The 21,602-nt window shown below is 44.7% G+C and overlaps 1 protein-coding gene and 1 long non-coding RNA gene across 2 annotated transcripts; one reads left to right on the top strand and one right to left on the bottom strand.

The window, feature by feature from the left end:
- Positions 1–913: 913 nt before the first annotated feature.
- LOC308066222 (heat shock 70 kDa protein 12A-like) lies at positions 914–13,350 on the bottom strand. Its single transcript, XM_080393230.1, is given in 8 exon segments — positions 914–4,298; positions 4,302–4,360; positions 4,363–4,758; positions 5,714–5,882; positions 7,248–7,472; positions 8,606–8,754; positions 8,757–8,916; positions 13,284–13,350. Coding segments are annotated over 8 exon segments (1,767 nt in total). The 5' UTR covers positions 13,314–13,350; the 3' UTR covers positions 914–3,719.
- LOC308066229 lies at positions 9,001–14,753 on the top strand. The gene is made up of 3 exons (XR_013929081.1): positions 9,001–9,291; positions 10,201–13,382; positions 14,649–14,753. It is a non-coding gene; the product is annotated as an uncharacterized lncRNA (long non-coding RNA).
- Positions 14,754–21,602: the final 6,849 nt, after the last annotated feature.

The following is a 21,602-nucleotide window of genomic DNA, read 5'->3' as shown; positions in this document are numbered from 1 at the left end:
CCATGGGTGGTGCAGGAACTGGGGGTTGGTGCATGGGGGTCTCTTTGCTCTTGCTGCTCCTTGTATGCTACTCAACTTCTCCAGCATGTGCTCTTCCACCAGTCTCCCTTTGGGTACTGTACCTGCCCTGGCCTTGTTTCTTTTTTCAGCATTTTCTGCTCTTTCTTAAACACATTTCCACAGAGCCACCATAAACTCATCCGGTTGGTCCAGTTTTGGGGTGCAATGGGTCAATTATACCTGGTGTCAAGCCAGCTGTGAGCTGCACAGGGCAGGCCCTGACCTCCTCCTGCACAGACAAACATGTCACCAAGCTCTTTGTGACATGCTTTTCTGTTCTTTCCTTTCACCTTCTGGTGTTACTTTTACTTGTGGATAACTGGCTAGCTGAAAAGGGTCACAGACATAGTCCAGCTGGCTGGACAAAAATGCACATCGCTCTCAGCTTATCTGAAGTAAAGCAAAAGTTACACAATAACAGGAAGATTGTGGTGGGAAAAGAATGTTGCAGGTGGGAACAGATAACTACAGAAGAGAAACTAGGGGCGGGCTTGGTATTTAGGCAACTAACCAATAATGAGCTTAACTTTTGTAATATGTATGAGCTAATTATAACAAGGCATAAAAGGTGACTGTAAGGGACAATAAACGAAGTCTGCTGATCACTCATATTGAGTGACTGTGTCTTCCCTCCGTCGCGACATTTACTGTTTTGGAAAATTATCCTCTATTTTCCCCCATATGATCTGCCGAGTCCTTGTAAGATGAACACAGCAATACCTCATAACATTTTGACATCTCTAACAGGGTTATACACATCTGTGCTACACCTTATGGGTCTCTAGAGAGTAAAACACAAAAGCTGCAGAAAAGCCTATTCTTTTGGCCTTGAAATGGAATAGCTGTGAAAAATGTGCTGTTTAATTGTAAAGTCATCACATTGCTGCCAACCTCACCCCTTCTCCCTGGGGGAAGAGGATGTGTGCTTGGTTTATTTCTTTCTCGTCTCCCATGATTTTTCTTTCATATCCCAAAGGAGGTGAATGCTTTTAAGTTCAATTTCTGCTGAACGGGGAGAAATCTTTTCTGACAGGAGTGCCGGGCAGCACTGCAGAGGACAGCCTGGGCCATGGACGGGATGCTCCTCAGCGGGTAGGGTCAGGCCAGGGCAGGGCGGATGGTGCCGGGCAATCCCGAGCCGGGAGCGCAGCTGCTGTGGTTTGTGCTGCACGCGGCAGCCAGGCTGCTCCTGGCTCTGTCCCCAGCCAAGGAAGCAGAGGGTGTGATTCCATTGCGGTGCAGGGAAATGGTGGTGGGTCTGCACAGTGAGATTTATTTGTTGTTTCTGAGAAACCGTGTGCTTTAGACAGAAGTCAGCTGGCAAGTGCTGGCCGCAGACATGGATGTCATTTTCTACCTGCCCAGCTGCTCATGATCCAGCAGCGATAACTGCCCACAGAGCTCACTGATGCCCCGGCCACAGGCAATGCAAAGCCGCCCCTGTTTTCTTCTCCTTGAAAGTTCACGATCTGTTAAGTTTTGTGTTTAATACAAATAAACCACCCTATTTATTACGCAACAGGGGTTAATCTCCAGGTCAGCAGACACGCTCATTGTGGAGAGTGGCTGGAAGGGGCTTGGCAGTATAACTCTTATTTTCCCAACACCCCTCACACTGTCAGACTGAGGTTAGAGCCCCCCACAGCAGGTATTGCCAGGTTTCTCAGATGCTTAGCTTGAGATGCTGATATTCAGTGCTGCTTTTACAGAGATGCCAAACACCTGCACCTGCTCCATGCTCAGTACCTGCAGTTATCAATGTTACCAGCTCATCAAAACAAATAAAATAAGGAGCAGCAGGCATGACTGTTGGTGTCAATGTCTGAACGCTAAAGCCCACATAGCACATGGGTGGGAAAGACCTGGGGCAGACACACACAGCTTTCCCAGCTGCCACCAGATCACACTTCTCTCTCCCATTCAGACAGTGGTAGTGGGCTCAGGTGGAGCTGTGTTGCAGTTTGTACTGGTGAAAGTACCAAGTCAAAAGGGTAAGAAAAAAGCAGGATTACTCAGCTTCTTGGGACCAGCAAGAATAGCCTTCACATAGTTTACAGAGTACTACCATCTGACACAACAGAAAAATACACAGGTTTCTGTTGTGAATATTTTTATTGTACACATAAGATTTTAAGTGCGAAAACAAAGGCAATGTATTCAAAATAATTCAGCTTTTATACATCATAGGGCATAGTACGTATACAGATTAATACGCTGAATGCTGCTTTAATGACTGATGCCGTGAAGTACATGTCTAGGGGTGATTCTATCACAGTCATTACAGCTAATAAAGATGCCAGCACTGTGTTTTCACATAGTGCATCCAGCTAATGAAGTATTTGCATTGGCACAGGCTGGTGTTCAGCAGGGAAACTCCACAGCCACCCTTAGTGAAGAGGGAAAAAATTACATAAAAAAACCAAACAACGTGACGCAAAGGAAGTCACCACATCCTACCACCGGACTGATGCCCAACCAATCGCCAAACAATAGCTATTTTGGAGAAACTCACCCCAGTTTTATTGCTGAGCATGAGTTACAGGCTATGGAGTCAGCTGTGCCAGCTGTGCCCTCTCCCAGCCCCTTGCTCCCCCCATCAGCCTTCTCGCTGCAGGGGCCAAGTGAGAAACGGAGATGGCCTTGCAAGCACTGTTCATCTATTGCAAAAACATTGGTGTGCTATCATCAGCACTGTTTTGGTTATAAATCACATAGCAGCACAAGGGTAGCTATGAAGAAAGTTAACTCCAGACCAGCTAGACCCAAAGCACTGCAGGATCACATCTTTATTTTGGACAAATCTGGGCTCACGCAGGCTGCACTGTGCTGAACCTGTGCACAGGTGCTGTAGGAAGGAGGCAAAGAAATGAGCTCTTAAGGACTTGGAAAATATCAAGTCCAAGTCAGAGATGTAGAAAGTACCCAAAGCTGACAGGGGCTCAGGCAGCGGCATAAGCACTATTCATATCTGTAATGTTACAAGCTGGCATTTGTATCTGTCCAGTTAATGAGATCAAACCATCCAATGGTTTAATGGAAACAACACTCCCACAGGTTTTGGATACAATTTCCCAGACTACACTGAGTTACTGCTTCACACAGCACCCTTGACTGGGATGAGTGCTTTAATTACACACAATTGATATAGATGATGTTCTAGAGAAAACTGAAATCCATTGAATGCCAGCCCTGGCAGAATTAAACCTGGTCTCCAAATAAAGAGATCTGATATCAGAGGAAGAGAAAATATAACTGAGAGAAGACATCAAGCTAAAAGAAACAGTTATGGGCTGGTATATGTGTACAAGTTAGACGCCAGTCCAGAAGCTTTGTATCAAACACAGATAGAGTACAACTCATTATGTTGGTGGTATGGACTATTGTATTCAGAGGTGCAATGGAGCTAAACTAGAAGGGCAAGAGATACATCAGATAAACCTGCTTTCAGATACAACAAAGAGTGTTGGACTGAAAGGGTGCTTGGTGAGGAATGGAAGGAACCAGAGAATAAGACCAGCAAACTGTTTACTTGTGCAAGCAGAAGGCTGGATGACAAATTTTATGGTCCATTTGCCTTCTCTGTTGTAGCAGTTATTGCCTCCCACTAAAGCCATACCCTCCTTTGAGTTATTGTCTCTGCTGCTTGATGCACCAAGCATTTACACAGCTAAAAAAATTATCACAATTGCCCAACTTTGTTTGGAAGTAATATCAGTACATGTGGCTTTAAATTCGGTGAGCCCAAATTTAATATCCAGCTTCAGCTGGCGTTTCCTCCCCAGCTTTGTGTCTGGCATTGGCACTGTACCGGAGCCAAGCTTTTCCAACCCTTCCTCATCTATGTACTGAGCATCCTGCTTTTCTGTACAATAGAAAGAAAAGCATACTTCTGTTTGATCTGGTTCTGTTGGATAGAAATCATAGTGCACAACTTCATTTATGTTCACTGCCTCCTCAATTCCCACCAATTTCTTGAAGAGATCCATGCAATAAACAAAGCCATCAGCTTTTGAAACCCTTTGTTTACAGAAGGGATGGATAGAAGCATCAAATTTCTCACTTACTGCTATGCCATATGTCCAAGCACTGACTCTTGAGGCAATAACGTGTGGACTGACTCCAAATAAAACAGCCCCTTTTGCAATGGCCACTTGGACTTCCATTGGACAAAGGATATGATACTTCTTGCTAAAGGCCTGCCTGATTGCATCTCTCAAGATAATACTAGACGCAAAGCCTCACACAAGCAAAATGTACTTAACCTTGGCCATTTTAGGCTTGTCAAGAATCTCCCTCAAATGATATTTTTGATACGGTAGTCAAAAAAGCTTTTCATTTTCTTATAGGTAATCATGATCATCCCATCACACCACACAGCTCCTTCTTCGTTTTTGAAGAAGTGAGAGATGTCCTTCTTGTGCTCTGCCACTCTGGTCAAGTTGTAGTAGCAATGTATGTAGATGGCATCCCTGCCAGTCAAGCATTTCTGTATACTAAAGTTGTACATCATATGCCGTAATTCGGAAGGGTGGCTCTGTACATATTCATCCCATATTCCATCATTAAATATTTTCTTGAGGCAATCAGTGAAGTTTTCATCCACACTGTTGCCTTCCCATCCACCTCCCGTTGCCTTGTGTAACTCCTTCAGTAAACGGTTTTCTTGGATCTCATGTACCATGATGTCTATTGTGCCACCTATATACCCACACACAAACACAAATGAAGTTAGCTGTTGTTTTTTTTAAAGTACTTGAGGTCTTTACTTTCCACTGAATATAATCTTACCTTCTGAACTCCCGGTTCACAAATGTGCTTTTCTGCTGTTTTCTTCACTCCACTACTGCCTGCACACCTCTACATTTCCTGAATTTACACACCTCTGTATAAAAGCCTGGTCTTTCAAGGTTCTTACAGTAACTTCTGATGACAGATGGATGCTCTGATTTGCTCCCTGCACAAGCCGGTCTCCTTTCTGTTTACAAAAGGAGGCTGGCCTCACATAGATAATTGGCTCCTGCCTTTTGACATACAATAGTTAAGATGAGCAGTGGTGGTGTGACTCAGAAACTTGTGGTCCTCTTGATGCCTTTTCAGTATTTGTTCATAATCATCAGATTGCTCTTGGCAGGAAATACATATTCCACCAAAAAAACTCACACAGGAAACTAGAAAAACTACTAAAAAGTGCTTTGTAAACTATTCTTAAAGCTTTACTCTACAGTGCCTGCCAGTCAGTCTCTTTGCTCAGTTCACTGGGCACTACACTTGTTCCTACAGAGGAGGCTGTGAGCTCAGGCTATACAACAGCACATGGGTGCATGTCAGTGACTGAGGCTGGGATGTGGTGCAGCCCGGTCCGGTACAATGGCAGGTGTTCTTACTGTGACTGTCTGGCCTGAAGTGCATGATGGCATGAAACAATGACTTCCATTTGCCATGGATCAGGCCTTTAGCAGTCCCGTCCTTTCCTCCTCTTTTTCTGCCTACCCATGGGATCTCATGAAGTGAGAAATGAAAATAAAATCCCCATGACAAGCACAGCAGTAGAGTCCAAGCTCTGGGACTGCACTGCAGATCTTTGGGGACACTGCAAAACAGCCATATGCCATGCCCAGCAAAGATGGTACCTGTCAAACAGGGAAAATTTTACCTCCACAGTCAACGACAACATACTGGATCCCAGGGGAGTCTTCAAACTTCTTCTTGTCACTGTCATCTGCCATAAACCCTTCCTGTGGAAGCTGTTTGCACCACAGTGATGCAGCCTCCGGCTCCAAGGCAATGATCAGATTCTCAGACATGTCAGAGATAAGTCCTGCCTAAAATCATGAGAGAGACGTGCAAGGAAAGGTGGCAAGATCACCGCTGCAAGAATGTCACCTGCAAGGGAGGCCGTTCTCACCCCAGAAGCCCACGCTGGGGTGGTGGTTTTTGTACCCTTGACCTCCATGGGGCTCATTTCTACATGGTGAGGGGGGGAAAGGATAGAGCAGTTGTTACTGCCTGTTTGGGACATCCTTTCCCCCAGTGTAGAGGAATTATAGAGGAATTAAGGCAGGTTAATTTACATTAATAATATACAGCTGTGGGCTGGCTGACGTGGATAATGTGCAGCTGTGGCTGGTTCCTGCTAAGTAGTTAAATAGCTGTAAGGGGTAGGGAAGAGGAGGTCTGGATGAAGAGAAACCTGGAAGAAGCAGAGGGAAGAGAGAGCACACCCTGGATGTAGGAGAGACAAGGAGAGGCCCTGGGAGAAGCAGGTGGCCTGGATGAGGAGAGGCTGGATGGAAGAGGAGCCCAGAGAAGAAAGAATCTGCATGCAGCAGAGGCAAGAAGCAGGGTGGACTGGCCTGAAGAGGATGGAGAAACCGCACAGACAGTAGATGAACTTTTGAAACCTTGTGGGGGGTTGGTGGCTGTGCTGGGGCAAGGTATGGGAACTGCTTATTGACGTTAACCTGGTATGGGATGGTAAAGGCCTTGTTGCAGCTGGCTAGTCTTGATAGTGCTGTGACACCCCACCACTCCCAACATGGGAAATTTCTCACCCTGGTAGACTGAAATTTGAAATAAGGTGTCCTGGTTTCAGCTGGGACAGAGTTAACTTTCTTCTTAGTGGCTGGTGCGTGTTGTGTTTTAGATTTGGCGTGAGAGCAATGTTGATAGCACACTGGCATTTTTCAGTTGTTGCTGGTTAATATTCATATTAAGTAAAGGACTTCTCAGTTTCTCAGGCCCTACCAGCAAGAGGGCTGGAGGAGCACAAGAGACTGTGAGGGGATGCAGCCAGGACAGCTCACACAAACTAGACAAAGAGGTATTCCATACCATAGCACATCATACCCAGTATATAAACTGGGGAGGTTGGCCGGAGGTTGGACAGCTGCTCAGGGACTGGCTGGACATCTGTCAGCAGGTAGTCGCACGTTTTCCTTCCTCCCCCCATCCTTTATCTTCTTCTATTATTATTATATTTCAATTATGAAATTGTTCTTATCTCAAGCCTTGAGTTTAGTTTTCCTTTTCTATTCTCCTCCCCATCCCTCTGGGTGAGGGGGGAGTGAGCATGTGGCTGCATGGTACTTAATTACGAGCCAGGGTAAACCACAGCATACAGGTTGTTTAAATGTTGAGGAAAAATCTCCAAAGATAATTTGAGGAAATGGGATAACCCCTGCTTTTGCCTCCTTTGCTTCCAGCTGCATGAGCTGCCTGGCAGCAGCACTCCATGTGGCTGGGACAGTAATGAACCAGGTGATCTCCTCCTGGCTGCAGACAGTCTGGAAATAGGCCTCTTGGATGGTGTTCAGGGCACGTTCCTTCAGGTAGCATGGGCTTTGGGAAAAGATTGTGAGGGCAGGAAGCGTCTTGCCATTGATGGCTTTCAGCTCCATGTCGGATGTGACTTGCTACAAAAAAAAAATCTCAGGGTTACACATTGCAGTCTCAGTATGAGGCCTGTCCCCGTCACATTGAACACTGCTCAACATATGGCACAGAAGTCCTGTGTTCAAACCCCCTCTGTCTGGGGCTGGCCCTGTGCTCTGGGTTATTCCATGTTTTGGGAAGTCCTGTGGGACCCCAGAGCACAGACAAGGAGGCCCTAAGGTAGCCTGATGTTTGGCTGAATGAGCAAACACAGAAAAAGCTGTGAATGAGTCTAAACTGACATAGAGCCTTCAGAAAGAAATAATAGCCATTATGTGCTTGAAGGACAGCTAGCCACCCTTAAACTGGCTTGAGCACACCGTTTCAGGGGAGGGAGAGACAAGCTAAGGGTAAGTATATAACATGGGAGGAGTCTCTCTGGTCACCCCAAGGTTGCCCACCTCATTTGAATTCCAGCAAACTTCACTTGTTGCCTGTTGAGGACTGAGGCAGGGAGCCACAGAGAGGCTAGAAGCTCTGGAGCAAGGCAGCTTTTTGTTAACAACAAGTATCTGGTTTCACGTGTGCAGTCAGGTTTTACTGTCTTTAGACAACGAACAGTGTCATGAAGCTTTTGGCTAACTAAGAAAGCAAGTAATTTCTTCTTGAGATCATCAAGATACCCTTTGATTTCCATTTATTAGTCCTCATCTGTGGATAACTGGCTAGCTGAAAAGGGTCACAGACATAGTCCAGCTGGCTGGACAAAAATGCACATCGCTCTCAGCTTATCTGAAGTAAAGCAAAAATACACTATCCTTGGCTGTTCTTGTTACACAGTAACAGGAAGATCGCAGTGGGAAAAGAATGTTGCAGGTGGGAACAGATAACTACAGAAGAGAAACTAGGGGCGGTCTTGGTATTTAGGCAACTAACCAATAATGAGCTTAACTTTTGTAATATGTATGAGCTAATTATAACAAGGCATAAAAGGTGACTGTAAGGGACAATAAACGAAGTCTGCTGATCACTCATATTGAGTGACTGTGTCTTCCCTCTGTCGCAACACTTATCAGCCAGATTTACTCAGCCCTCTTCACCAATACCCCTAACCACCCACCCCTCAAATAAATTAATAGCTCTGACTCTCATTAGCAGTAACTATTCCACCTACTGTGTTGTACAGCTTCATCTTGAAGTCCTGGAAGAAGTACCAGTTGTCAGCTTTTCCATGGGGCAGGCTCTTGTACTTCATCACAGCATCATAGCCAAACTTCTTGAACTTCTGCTCCTGGTTGAACAAGATGCATGTGGGTGTCTTTAGGGTTTGAGCCCATGCTCTGTTCCCCAGTACACTTGGCGGATTTGGTCTGTACTTGAAGTAAGGGAAAAACAGTACCCACTGTAGGACGTGCTGAAATCTATAGCAATGATGAAGACTGACTTGCTGATCGTGGCCAGTGCAGGGGTATGCTGCTGGAGGAGCTGCAGGGGAGCAATGGGACTGCGATGAAACTGAATATTGCAAGGCAAAGCCACCCTTCTCTGACTTCATTGGCAGGAAACAAGCATGATACTACATACTGTGCAGAAAAATAGTGTTATTTCCCAGAAAGTGGAGGAGCTCTTGTTTGTTACTTAAAACAGAAGGATCCCTTTGTGAAAGAAAGCAAGCTACTGACACTTGCTTCTGGTGCTCCTGGCTGCACAGTTCCCTGTGCTGCCACTCATTTCAGCAAACATTTTCTGCTGTTGCAAAAGCATTGGTTCACCAGAGTTTTCTTCCTACAGCACAACAGGGATGTTTAAAGGACCGTGTAAGGACACTGACCATAGTGAGATGACTGCAGAAGGTGGCAGGTATGTTGCACAGCAGCTGTTTCTGGCTAAACTTACCAAGTTTAACCTTAGTAGGTCTGAATATTTCTACAAAGTCGTTTGGGGGTTTTGGCTGGGATGGAGTTAAATTTCTTCTTAGTAGCTCACAGAGTGCTGGGTTTTGGCTCTGATGTGAGAACAATGTTGGTAACACACTGAAGTTTTTAGTTGTTGCTGGGTAATGCTGGCCCTGCCAGTGAGAGGGCTGGAGGGGCACAAGAGACTGGGAAGGGACACAGCCAGGACAGCTGGCCTGAACCAGCCAAAGAGGCGTTCCATACCATGGGGCGTCATGCTTGGTATAGAAACTTGGAGGGTTAGCTGGGGCCTGGGGATCGTTGCTTGGGGGCTGGCTGGGCATCGGTCAGTGGGTGGTGAGCAGTTGTACTGTGCATCATTTGTTTTCCTTTTTCCCTTTTCCTTTGGGTTTTATCCTTTTCCCCACCTTTCTATTATAACTGTTATTATTTCTGTTGTTGTTATTACCTTTTTTATTCTGCTTAAATTATTAAATTGCTCTTATCTCAACCCTTGAGTTTTACATTCCTTTCCAATTCTCCTCTCCACGCCTCCAGGTTGGGGGGAGCAAGCAAGCAGCTGTGTGGTGCTTAGTTGCTGGATGGGGTTAAACCAGGACAGGTTGTGACAAAGGACTGCAAACATTTCCTGGTTGTGAAATATTTCACTAAAAGCTCTGTTTTCTAATTCCTATCCTTCCCATCTGTCACAGGGACAGTTAATTTGCTCAAGTTCAGCTGCAACGGGTGAGGCAGATCTTAAATGAGTGTAAGAGGAAGAGAAATTGGAAAGAATGGTATAAATAGTGTAACACATCCTGGACTTCAGGGAGTTGGTCTCTAAGTTCGTGTTTTGTTTTTTTTTTTTTGGCAGGCAAAGGCTGACTTAAATGCAGATTATACACTGGATTGTTGAGCTTAAAGAAAAAGTGTCCTCAGTGAAAGACTGGAAATGAAGTGATTTAACTGGAAAGGAAGAAATCCAAGTAAATAAAAACAAAATCTGTTTCAGTGGAGGAAGAAAGGAAAGGTGCTGAGAGAGGGGCAGGACAGTCCTTTGCAGCAGCTGTGCGGACTTGGATCAGCATAAACTGATGGTGAAGCCTCGTGCTTGGGCTTTCTTTGACATTGCCTGGTTGCAGGAAGGAGTTTGCTGTCTGTTCCACCTGTAACCAAGCTGCAGCAGCACCTCAGTCTGGGATTGTCTCTGCAATAATAGCTGATGTTTGAGATCCTCATTTGGAAATGGGACACAGCAGTTGTAGAAATAAAAAATTACTATCAGAATATAGAGCTTTATTCTCTTCTATTAAAATACCCCATACCCTTATGTTGCAAAGTTAGTTTCAGCAGAACAGCTGCCTGCATTTGCTGTTCCACACACTCTGCAGGTCTGGGTTGAGTTAGTTTTTCAAGAGTTGTCTGCATCTTGCCCATTTCCTCCAGCCTTAATTGCTCAAACCCTGGCCTGCGCAGTCCTCTGAACTGTAACAGGCATAATCTGGAGGAGTGCTATCTCACTTGTGCCAAAACTGCTTCCAGGTGTGTGCTGGGCCATCACATGCCCTGGAGCCTCTGTCTTGGTGATCTGTTTGCTAGCATGGATGTAGCCATAGAGCTTCCACTGAGTGCTGTCCTTTATAAGGTACCTGCTTAGAGTATGTGACATTTTTTCCCTTCATTATAAGAATTCCCTTTTTTTCCCTCAGATAAGTGTTTGATAACTTGAGGCAGCTGTCAGTCTCTGGAGACATAACCTCAAGGCTAGAGGCTTTACATTATGATCTAGCAAAAAGAGTGGATCAGATGGAAGAAGAAATAAGGTGAGTCTGGTGACCAGAAATTACAGTGTTTAGCATGGTCCCTGACGAGCAACTCCAACTAGTGTACCCTAGGACAAGTTGAAGAGAAGATTACAAATAAGACAGACACAAGGATGGCTGTGAGTTAGCAATGAATTTTGCCACTGGTAATCTGATATTGGGAATCCAGAGCCAATTCACAGAACCTTTTTAATCTGCACCACATAACATGCAGATCTTACACTTTCAGAGTATTTTATTTGCACTATTGGTGCTAACTCATAGAATCACAAACCACCCATCTGGCAAAGCACAGCTTTAAGTTTTGGTCTCTATTCTTTTTTTCCCTACAGGTTGATTGGGAATTGGAGGGAGGAAGTTAGCTTGTGCATTTCTTAGGATGTTAATGGATACTTGCTTAGTGACTCTAATGTGGCTTATTATTTCTTTTTTTCCCCAATAGATGGATGGACAGCAACAGAAGAGTTTGGTTTGGCTCTGTTGATACTTGACTACAGTCTCAGGATAGTTCCCACAAGTAATGTGATTCTTTATGTTAAGAATATGTATAACGGGGGAAATCATAGTTTCTGCAATTGTCACTGAAACATACTCAAGCCTCGGTTATCACAGCTCTGCCCTGCAGGACAGACCAAAATTTCATTCTCCTGTTTGACTGCATTGTCATGGCCAGGCATGAACTGCCTCTGAAACAGGGCTGTCTTGGAATGCAGATCAGGGTACATGACCAGGCTGTGTGACATCAAAACACGTCATGTTCTGAGGTGAACTTTCACTTCTGTGCAAATACTCTGAATATGGAATGCCTACCTTAACAGCAGCCCTCAATATAACGGCATCCAGCCTAATATAGAAAGGGGAGGTAGTAAAAGCAGCTCTGAGGACAGTTTGAGTAGATGTGCAGAGTCAGTCCTGGGATTTTTTTTGTGAAAACTGCCCTCTTATGAACTAGGCAAGTGCTGACAAAAGACATAGTAGCAAGGGTACTTGGCAAGGAGGAGGGAAATTGTTAGTCAGGAGGAAAGAAAAATAAATTATAGCCTAATGAATAGCATCTTGGGGATAAAATGCTAACATAAATCACTCTCAGTGACTAAGGCCAGGAGTGAATGAACTCTGTACTCATCCTGCACAGCTTTGTGGAGAAGAGGCTTTCCTGTTGGGATTTCCATGAATACAGGCTGTGGTATTTTAGTTTCTGATCGTGGCTGGAGTATCTGTGGGGTCATGAAGGGTTTGTAGGTGTGCAGTCATGGATAGCCTGGTAGTGAAGGAATACTCTGACTTTCTGGAACCTTGGAGTTCTCTTCCAGAGTGCTTCAAGTTTGAGGTGCGGGCTGATGTAAGGCAAAGTAATAAAAGTGTAATAATAAAAGTAATTTAACTGAAAGAGCAGAAACTCGATGAGATAATTCACAAGATCAGAATATGAATGTAAGATGGTATGGCTTACTCTGAAAGGGGGGAGAAGAAACATGGGATGGGAGGTCCCCTTTATATTAGGGCTGCACATACTCGTTCTGAGATCTGTAATACAGAAGACACAATCTCTAAAAACCTCTGGTGAATGGTAAAAAGCAAAAAATTCCCAGCACTTTTAGGATGTGAGTCTGCAATCAACCCAGGATCATTGTGTAGAAACAGCTTTTTTAAGCTCTAGTGGTATCATCTAAAGACTGGGCATTGGAAACAGGACAATTTCATGCACTGGAGGAACAGGAGACTGACGTTTCCTTTCTCTGCAGATGTCTGGGTATCCAGGAGAACAGAACTCTCTGGAGAGTCTGGGATATTTGGTGATAGTGTTTTGATGTTAAAAACGGAGAAAACAACTAGAGAAAAGATGAGTAGATTCTAACAAGTGGAGAATGCTTGCGTTCTGTTCAAGCCTTCAACCTCTGGTTCCTCTCAACCCTGCCTCCCTTTCTTCTGATGTAAATAGTTTTTCTCCCTTGATTTCAGCATAAATCCTAGGTGGGGGCTTTCAGGGGAGGTTAAGCTCTCCTAGAACTTTTTCTGGACGTTTGCACTCTTCCACCTCACAGCTTTTTTGCTGGAATTCAGACTATTCAATAAGGGCAAGTCCACAGTTGTTACAGTGTCTAAGTACAAATAAAGAGATCTCACAAGATACCTGTTTCAGAGCACTTCCTGGAGGGTTCATCCGAACAGAGCTTCAGGAGAAAGAGGAATATAAGAAGCTGAAAGAAAAGATCAAAATGTTAGAGTCAAGGTAAGGTATTTATTCAGATTTCTGATGCTATGTGTGTTTCTACACTGAAGAGCCCCATACTTCTTGCTTCCTCCAGTCCTTAGGGACTCGGTTTCTGACCAGACATCTTCCCCCCAGACTTCCAACTTGCCAGCATCTCTTTGTAACTGATTTCTAGAAGATGGCTTAGGTTGTTCTGGAAAGGGAAGGAGACATTCCCAGGGTGAACATTTTAATAAAAGAAGCCAGCCTACAATGACTTAGTCAAAATGCTGCTCTTTGATCAGATTCCCCTGTGATCATGCAGAACTGAGCTGAGAAAGCACTATTTTCCCCATAAAAGCTTCCTGCCAGCTATATAATATAGTTAAGTGCTTTGTAGAAAACATGGGATTCATGGAATAGATGCATAACATGCTGCAAAATAGTTACATTTATTCATTGTTTCATCTTGTCATAGCTAAGTTTTTTTAATATCCTTCATGCCCTAAAAACAAAGAGCTCCTGTCTAAAGCAATGGACATGCACAAGCACTCTGAGACAATGAAAGACCCTCGGCATTTGATTGCTGTGCTGCAGATGAGTTGCTCAGGCTACAAAACTGGGAAAAATTCAGGGGTTCCACAGCTCCATATATTTCATATAGAACCAGCAGCAGCTAATTAAGGTTTCTTCGTGTCCATTTTCTTGATCTGACTCTTACCAGATCAATGTGGTATAGCCAGTATAACAGGCTTTGAGCATTAGTATTTCTGTATCAGATAGGGTTGGGGACTAAGTTTGGGTCTCTGATTTCCCAGTCCATGAGGGCCTGCTGTAGAAAGCAAACTAACAGTGACTTGCTTCCTTCTGCCTTTCAGAAGGGTCCATTCAAATCTCAGTCCCGTATCTCACCCATGTTAAGCAAAAGTGGGAAAACATAGTCCAGTTTCCTTATTGTTAATGCTTTAAGTACTAGATGGAAGACCTTGTTCTGACTCACTGGTCTGATTCTGGGGGGATCTGAAGGAAAATACCAAAATGGTATGAGTTAAATGATAAAGTTGAGATGATGCCATTATTAGCATTGGTTGTGACAATAATAAGGCTCTGCAGATGCTGAAGAATGGGCTTCAACATGCAAACAGTTCAATAAGACATTTTATTTCCCAGGTATTGAGAATATCTTTCAATCCATCGGTGGCCCTACAATTTAATGCAGATGTGGTTTCAGCACATGGTTTCCACACTATGCCTCTTGTTTCACTGTGATTGCTGCTGTAATCAGCTGTTGTCTTTGCGCTGCAGAAGCTGTTTGATGCCTGTGAGAAAGATATACAGCAGAGAGCGACTAACACGTTCACACTTCTTGACATTCCACCTTTGAATGATGCCATGACCAATACTGAACAGGTATTCTGTGTTTCTGTGTAACTGGACCTAGGCAGTGGGATAAAAGGGCCATCTGCCATTCATTTAGAACTTAGCTTCTGCTGAGGACACTGCTCCAAATGTATTGGCAATGATAGTGGGAATAACTTATGAGCTGAGAGGGGTGGGGGTGTGGAAAGATAAGCTCCAGCAACCCTTCTATGTCCCATGATACACAGACATATACTGCATGACTGAATTGTTCAGCTGGGTGAGGCACATATGAGTGCAGAAAGCATTTTCCAGCCCTGTGTTGCTTTTATGGTACCTTCCTCCAAAGCTTGAAATGAGTGACTTCTCCGTTGCTGACTGACACAATCTGAGAAACAAAAATTGCCAGCGCTTGGGGGCCGCACTGCTGGCCACACCACACGCTGACAGCTCACTTTGTGCTGTGCTTGGTTTGTAGAGGGGGGTGCAAGACATAAGGAATATCTTCAAGTACTCTTACAGCCAAAAGCACCCAGAGTTTTGCGGTCAAATTGTCATGGTGAGTAAAGATACGGCCCATGAACAGGGGCAGTGGTTCAATTTTCTGGCATGTCTGTGCAGCTTTGTATTTAAAAAACAGGAGGTCTCCCTTTTGCTTGGGGTTGTTTTCCACTTGTGAGGGTCTTCCAGCCGCATACTCCCAAAATATTCTCACAGGCATGCATAGAAGCACACGTAACCTTGTAAGGGAGATACAAAGCTGTGCCAGTAACAGTGGGGAACAGCAGGATAGTGCCCTCACCCACGAGGGCACAGTCCTACCAGACCCAAGCAAGGTGCAAAAAGCAGGGCTGGTGGTAGTGATCCAGGTCAGCCACAGACCAGTGATCACCAGGCAAACCCACAGTAATCAGACACATCAAGACTGAGTTGGGAAATTGGTTTGTGAGTGAGGGCCAGCAAGGCTAGGCACAGGCATCCCAACATCGCAGCTCAGGCAAGCACCCAGCCGCCGCTGAGCTTGGACCAGCTCTCAGACCAAGTGATGAAAGGTGTGTGGGTGGAGGTAAGGCTTCTCATAGCTCCTTCTCGCACCACCCTTTCTGCCAGCTTAGCTGTTTTCACAAGTCAAATCCAAGGGTATATGGCCATGTTATGTCAGAGCCGACCTTGCACGCAAGTGGCCAAACCCCTGGAAAGGCAGGGGAAAGCTTGCAGAGACTGTTGATGCACATAGAGCCCTGACACTTGCTATCCAAATGGACTATAGTCTAGTGTTTTTTCTCTGGGAAATATATCCATATGATGTATATCACATATATATGAAGCTTCCAAAGAGCAGCTTCCTCCTTTTGCAGCTTGCTGGGCCTTTCCGAAAGCTCAGCCTTATCAAGCTCTTTGCAGATCTGTCTGAGGAAATACACGTTTGCTGGATGCTGAAACATTCCATAAGCCAGTACTTGGTAAATAAAAGAACCTTTAAATTGATTCTGGGACTTGCCTATTCCACTCAAACGGTACCACCAGCTTTGAAAAATCAAGTGTTTCAGTGCTTAGTTCATGTGGAGCAGCTGCACAGAGCAAGAGCAGAGAGGCAATGTAACATTATATCAACATAACATTACAAAGCTTTGAAAACTGTTCTCACTTCATTTTCAGCAAGCTGGTGTTGACTCAAAAAATTCCATTCAAAGACAGTTCATACTGCAGTGCTGCAGAATTTATTGTCTGCTGCTTCTTCAGGACCCACTAGTTAAAGCTGTGTGGAACCTACAGGAAAGCTTGACACAATGCCTAGAGCACGTGGACAAGAAAGACTGGGAGCACTGGAGGAAATCAGCACTTCTGCGGCCCATAATGAAATGTGGGGAAGAAGTCATTGTGAAAGGTGTAGTCTGGGATGAAAAGTAGCTTGACTTCAGAGCCAAGCTACTCATTCATATGGCCACAAGAAGATGAAAGAGGTGCTGTGCAATATGCTGCTTTTCTTTCTCCCATGAACTGCCAGCTTTTCAGTGCTAGTAAGTTAGATGCTTCTGGCTTGGGATGTCTAGAATAAATTATTATTTACAAACATGTATTAAAAATTGAGGGTATTTGCCTCAGTAACATGTGTATTTTATGTAACATCTGTGTTTCTAGCCTAGGATCTCACCCTGTGAAGGCACTTGTCTCCTCACCAACAACATGTAGTAGGACTAATGCTTTGTGGGACCCCTAACAGCAGTGATACCTCTGCCCTCCCCTGTGTCTGTGCACAAACTGCAGGCTCGTGCTTTCTGCTAATGAATAAGCAGCAAGCATGAAGGTGGCCCGTTGGGAAACAGGCATCCTTCTAGGGTAATAATGTACTTACCTGAGAAAAAAATCAAGACGCTAAAAGACAAGGCTCACAAAGGTTGCAACAGGCTCTCAGAAGACAGGTGTGCAATAGGTCCATGTACACAGACACTAAGGCCCACCCTTAGGAGGCAAAAGGCCACTTATCTCCACACAAATGCTGCCTTCCTGTTAGTACTCAGCTGCTTTCCCATTTCTGCACAATTTACTGCTCCACAGCTCTTGATCAAAGTGGTCTAAAAGTTGTATTTCACAGGGTAAGTGGGATGCAATGAGGCAAATGCATGTTTATGTGCTTGTGTGACAAAATACTCAGTGAAAATCTTGAGATTTGCCAAATAAAAAAGACTGGAAATCCAGCTGTGTGCCTGCTGAGTCCTTTCCTCCAGTTCTGCTTTCTAACCCAGCAGTTGCCTTGGCTGCACAAACTCCCTGGCACTTTCTCAAGGGTTCCCAGAAAAAAAGGCAAATTTCTGCGCAGCTCTCTGCAAGCACGTTGCTCTGCTTCTCTCAGGAATCCACTATTCTGTGAGCATGTTGCAGATCACTGACAACATAAGCTGGGATCCAGGCATGTGTAAGAAAATTGGCTTTCAGAAAACCAGAGTATTCTGAGAAACTGGCCGTAAAAGAACTTTACTGGAAATATTTATTATGGAACAGAGGAGATGAGTTAAAATTACACACACACCACATTTCCCACAATTTTCACAAAGAGAAAAAAACCACAATAGCTAGTTTTTCATACATTTTAAGGTGTTGCAGACTAAGGTGGGCAGTGCATTAACACTTCATCTTGTCCAGTCTTTAAAAGGTAAATGACAGGACAGTTGTCCAGAACCAGCAAGTAGGAGCTTCAGCATGACCCTGAGCCAAATGCCATGTGATTATATAGGGGTAATAGTAAATATATGGCAAGTTGCCATGCTCTATTTGTTACCCATTCAGAAATTTTGTTAGCCTCGTTTTTCAGACCCTATGTCAGCCTGTTCTATGGATCAGTTTTATCTCTGAAGCTCATCACTTCTGCAGCTTCTCATGTATGGTCCTTTACTTTGATTTTTCTTTCCCTAACATCTTTTTTGCTGGCTCTAGGCTGAAATACTCAAGTTACAAAGCTTTATATTTCAATGGCTGATTTAAAAGCCTTCAGAAGGCTTGTACTGCTGCATCCTTTCTAGCAGGCTTCACTGTTGTGACCTGAAAGGAGGACCTCCCTCCCTTTGGGACCAATGACCAAGTTCATGATAACATTGGACTGAATTAAGGTGAAATGACACCAACCAACCAGTTTTGAATTATTAATACAAAATACAAGGCTTGTAGTTACATATGATAGCTCAATGGTGATTACTTTACCTGGATAAGCAAGCCCCATGCCACATGTTTTTACTTAGATCTGGTCACTATTCAATAAAAAGAAAGGTGGGGAGGGGAGAAAAGACATATCACCATCCATGGATCCAGCAGTGTCCTGCTGGTCCTCCTCACCCTGGGTGTCTTGGTGGTGGGGGTCCCAGCCGAGCTTTCATCGATTCAAGCTTTATGCTCTCGAGAGGACGCCTACTCCTTTACATACAAAGTGAAGGTGAGTGTGGTCTATCTGTGCAAGGTCACCAGGGGTCCTCACCGGTGGTCTTGAGGGGTTTAGACAGCCACTGCTGTGCACATGAGCAGTTGCCTTATGTTACCACAGAAGTTACCTCCAGGAAGAACTAGCTAGATCTCGCCTTCACAAGACCTAAAGCCTTTACATCCTATACCACCTTGTGGTTAACAAGTTGGGCAACAGGCGCTCACTTTGCAGCAGCAGCTCGTTTCAGTTCCTTTCAATTTGAGCAGAACAGCTTTGCACCAATTCCACTTGAATTTGTGCTCTAAGCAATTTTTAAGGCAATTATCAATATATCAGTTCTTTATACACACACATTTCCTAGTCTCTCTTCACGGCAGTGTTGTCTAAACTCCCAAATTACCGAACTCTGATTTAGTGTTTAACTATATGTTAACACTAAGGTCAGGTCACACACAAAGTTTAGGTCAAGGTGACCCACCCTCTTCAGTTGTCAAAACTGATGAACGAAAGCACTTCTAATCGAGGGAGTCAACCTTGAGAAACAAAGAACAGATAATGGTAAGAGCACCGTTATCTAAATTAGGCAGAAAGAAGCCTCTAAGCGAGAAAGTTCTGGCCAAGAGGAGACAAGCTGATAAGGTGTTGCAACCTACAGAAAATTAGTTGGAAGTAGGGCAAAGGTAATCGTGGTAGTGGGAGGTTGAGACCTCCAACTCAAATAGCCCCCCAAAGGAGGGCAAACCCCCACTTTGGGAGCACGTGTAGTTGGTAGAAAACTTCAGCGGTGCTGTCTGAGGATGCCAGTAGTTTGCATTGGAAGCGAGAAACTGGTAACCAATCCTGTGCGTGAATGAAATTAATATGTAATGTACTATGAATATGCAAGTACTCTACTGCATATAATGTGTACCCTCGAACAGCCTGGTGTGCATGTTAGCAGGAAAAATCCCCCATGCACCCAGCACTGCAATAAATCAATGGCAAATTATAAACTGTCATTTGCTTTGGAGAGTTTTCCTGGTTACGATTTTCATTAGCAGCAGGAGCAGGCTTTTTGCCCTGTCTGCACAGCACCTCGCAGAATCCAGCAGACTTGGGCTCTGAGATACTGCTGAAACATCTTTACCCTGTTACATATGTTCAGCTGATCTCAAAGAAGCAACAATTTCTCTCTGCCTGCAAAAGGTCTCATTTGGCGTAGAGTGCACTAGCCCCAAAACAGCAAACGGGGCTGCCTCCTTCCTGCACAGCTATGGGATTTTTAACTGCTCACAACAGACCAGGTACTTCAGCCATCAGCAACAAAGGTCTGCTGATTGCCACGAAGAGTCTCTGTGCATGAAATTTCCCTGTTGCCAGACTCTCACATCTCCTGGTGCAAAGGACAACATCTAGCCTGTGATTCAACACCTCTTTTCCCAGTTCTTGATGTTAGAGGGTGAGATTTCACCAGGGCTGAACATCCATGTGCACTGGTGTAGTGAGTTGTGCCACATATTTGGTGTGGGTTGCATTCCTTAAACCACTCCTACCAGCAAAGCAAGATGCTGGATTTGAGTATCAAATGTCCCAGCTAAATCTAAGTACTTTGGAATAATCAACAATACACCATTGTTCTGGAAAGGTCACTGGGGGCAGGGATAATGATTGTGGCTGCTGCTGCTGCTGCTGCTGCACTGTACTGAGATACCCTGAAGTCTCCAGACAAGAATGTCCCTGAAGAACAGGATGAGTCACACAGGTACATCCTGACTTCCTCCATGTTGTACAGGATGCAGTCATGAAATAACCCAGAGTTGTCTTCCCTTCCTTCTCTGGCTCCATACTACCATTAAGAGACTTGGAGAAATGCTGCTGCTGCTGCTACTGCTGAAATGTCGCTCTCCTATAAATTGCTGTCCTATAACTTCTTCCACTGTGTATACCTCCTGGGGACAACTGGATCTTCCAAGGCTAAGAAGTGTATTGTATTCCTCACCATCTCCTCCCCCTCCTATCCTCCCTTTTCTTCAGTCAACACAACCATGCAAGAGCTTCCTCCTCACTTGGTTTCATTCATTATCTAAACCAAGCTAAGATAGTTCTGACCTAGACTCTTCAAATGTCGGTGGAGACCCTGAGACCCTTTCCCTACTCATAGATTCTTCATCCAGACGAACGAGGGGCAAGTCTACCCACATCTCTACCTTACATCTCAGAGATGGATGGCAAACAACTGCTCATCCCTGCCAGAGACAACATCTCCTGCAAGACAAGAGCTCTGTACAAATGAATTCACATAGCCAAGTGGGTTAGATCCTCCACTTGATTCCTGGAAAGGATTCCTCTGTGTTACACTATTGTCCTACCAGTGATGCAGGATTATCCCTGGAGCTGAGGCACAACGGCTTTTCTTCAGCTCTGTACAATGCAACTAGTTGCCACCTCAGCCATTCAGACTTTTGTGGGAGACCTGTCTGTCTGCTCCCACCAATGACCTAGCCCAAGTGTTCTCTTCCTTTCTGCCCTCCCCACTGTCCAGAGAGGGAGAAAGAGCCTCTCTGCTACCAGTGGAATTTAAAAATATCACTCATATCCTGGGAGCAGCATTGACTGAAACATCAGCAGCACATTCAGCGCTCCACTTTTGTCACCCAACACTACAACCTGTCTAAGAAAACAGTTTTCTAGTATCCTCATTGAAGTGAGAGAGGTAAAGGTTAGACGGTACTGCTAAGACATATTACTGAAACATAAACGATGCAGCAGGCTGTGGCCTCCCCCAGCTTTTGGGGTGCTCCTGAGAGTTGTCTCTTCAGGCCACTGTACAGACCCAGTTATTAGATTTGCATGCTAATAAATTGCAAGGCCAGCTTGGACGCGTAATGGGAAGTATCCCCTGCGTTTGGTATCTCCCACCTTTCCTGCACAGGTCTGTCACTATTCTGACTCTCAGAATCTCTGATCCTGCGCTTTACCTCCCATGCTCTGCAGCAGCAACATCC

The sequence above is a fragment of the Falco punctatus genome (genome assembly GCF_963210335.1).
Source record: "Falco punctatus genome assembly, chromosome: 6".
Taxonomy (NCBI): Eukaryota; Metazoa; Chordata; class Aves; order Falconiformes; family Falconidae; genus Falco; species Falco punctatus.
Note: the sequence above shows the minus strand (reverse complement) of the source record. Positions and strands in the feature narration are given on the sequence as shown.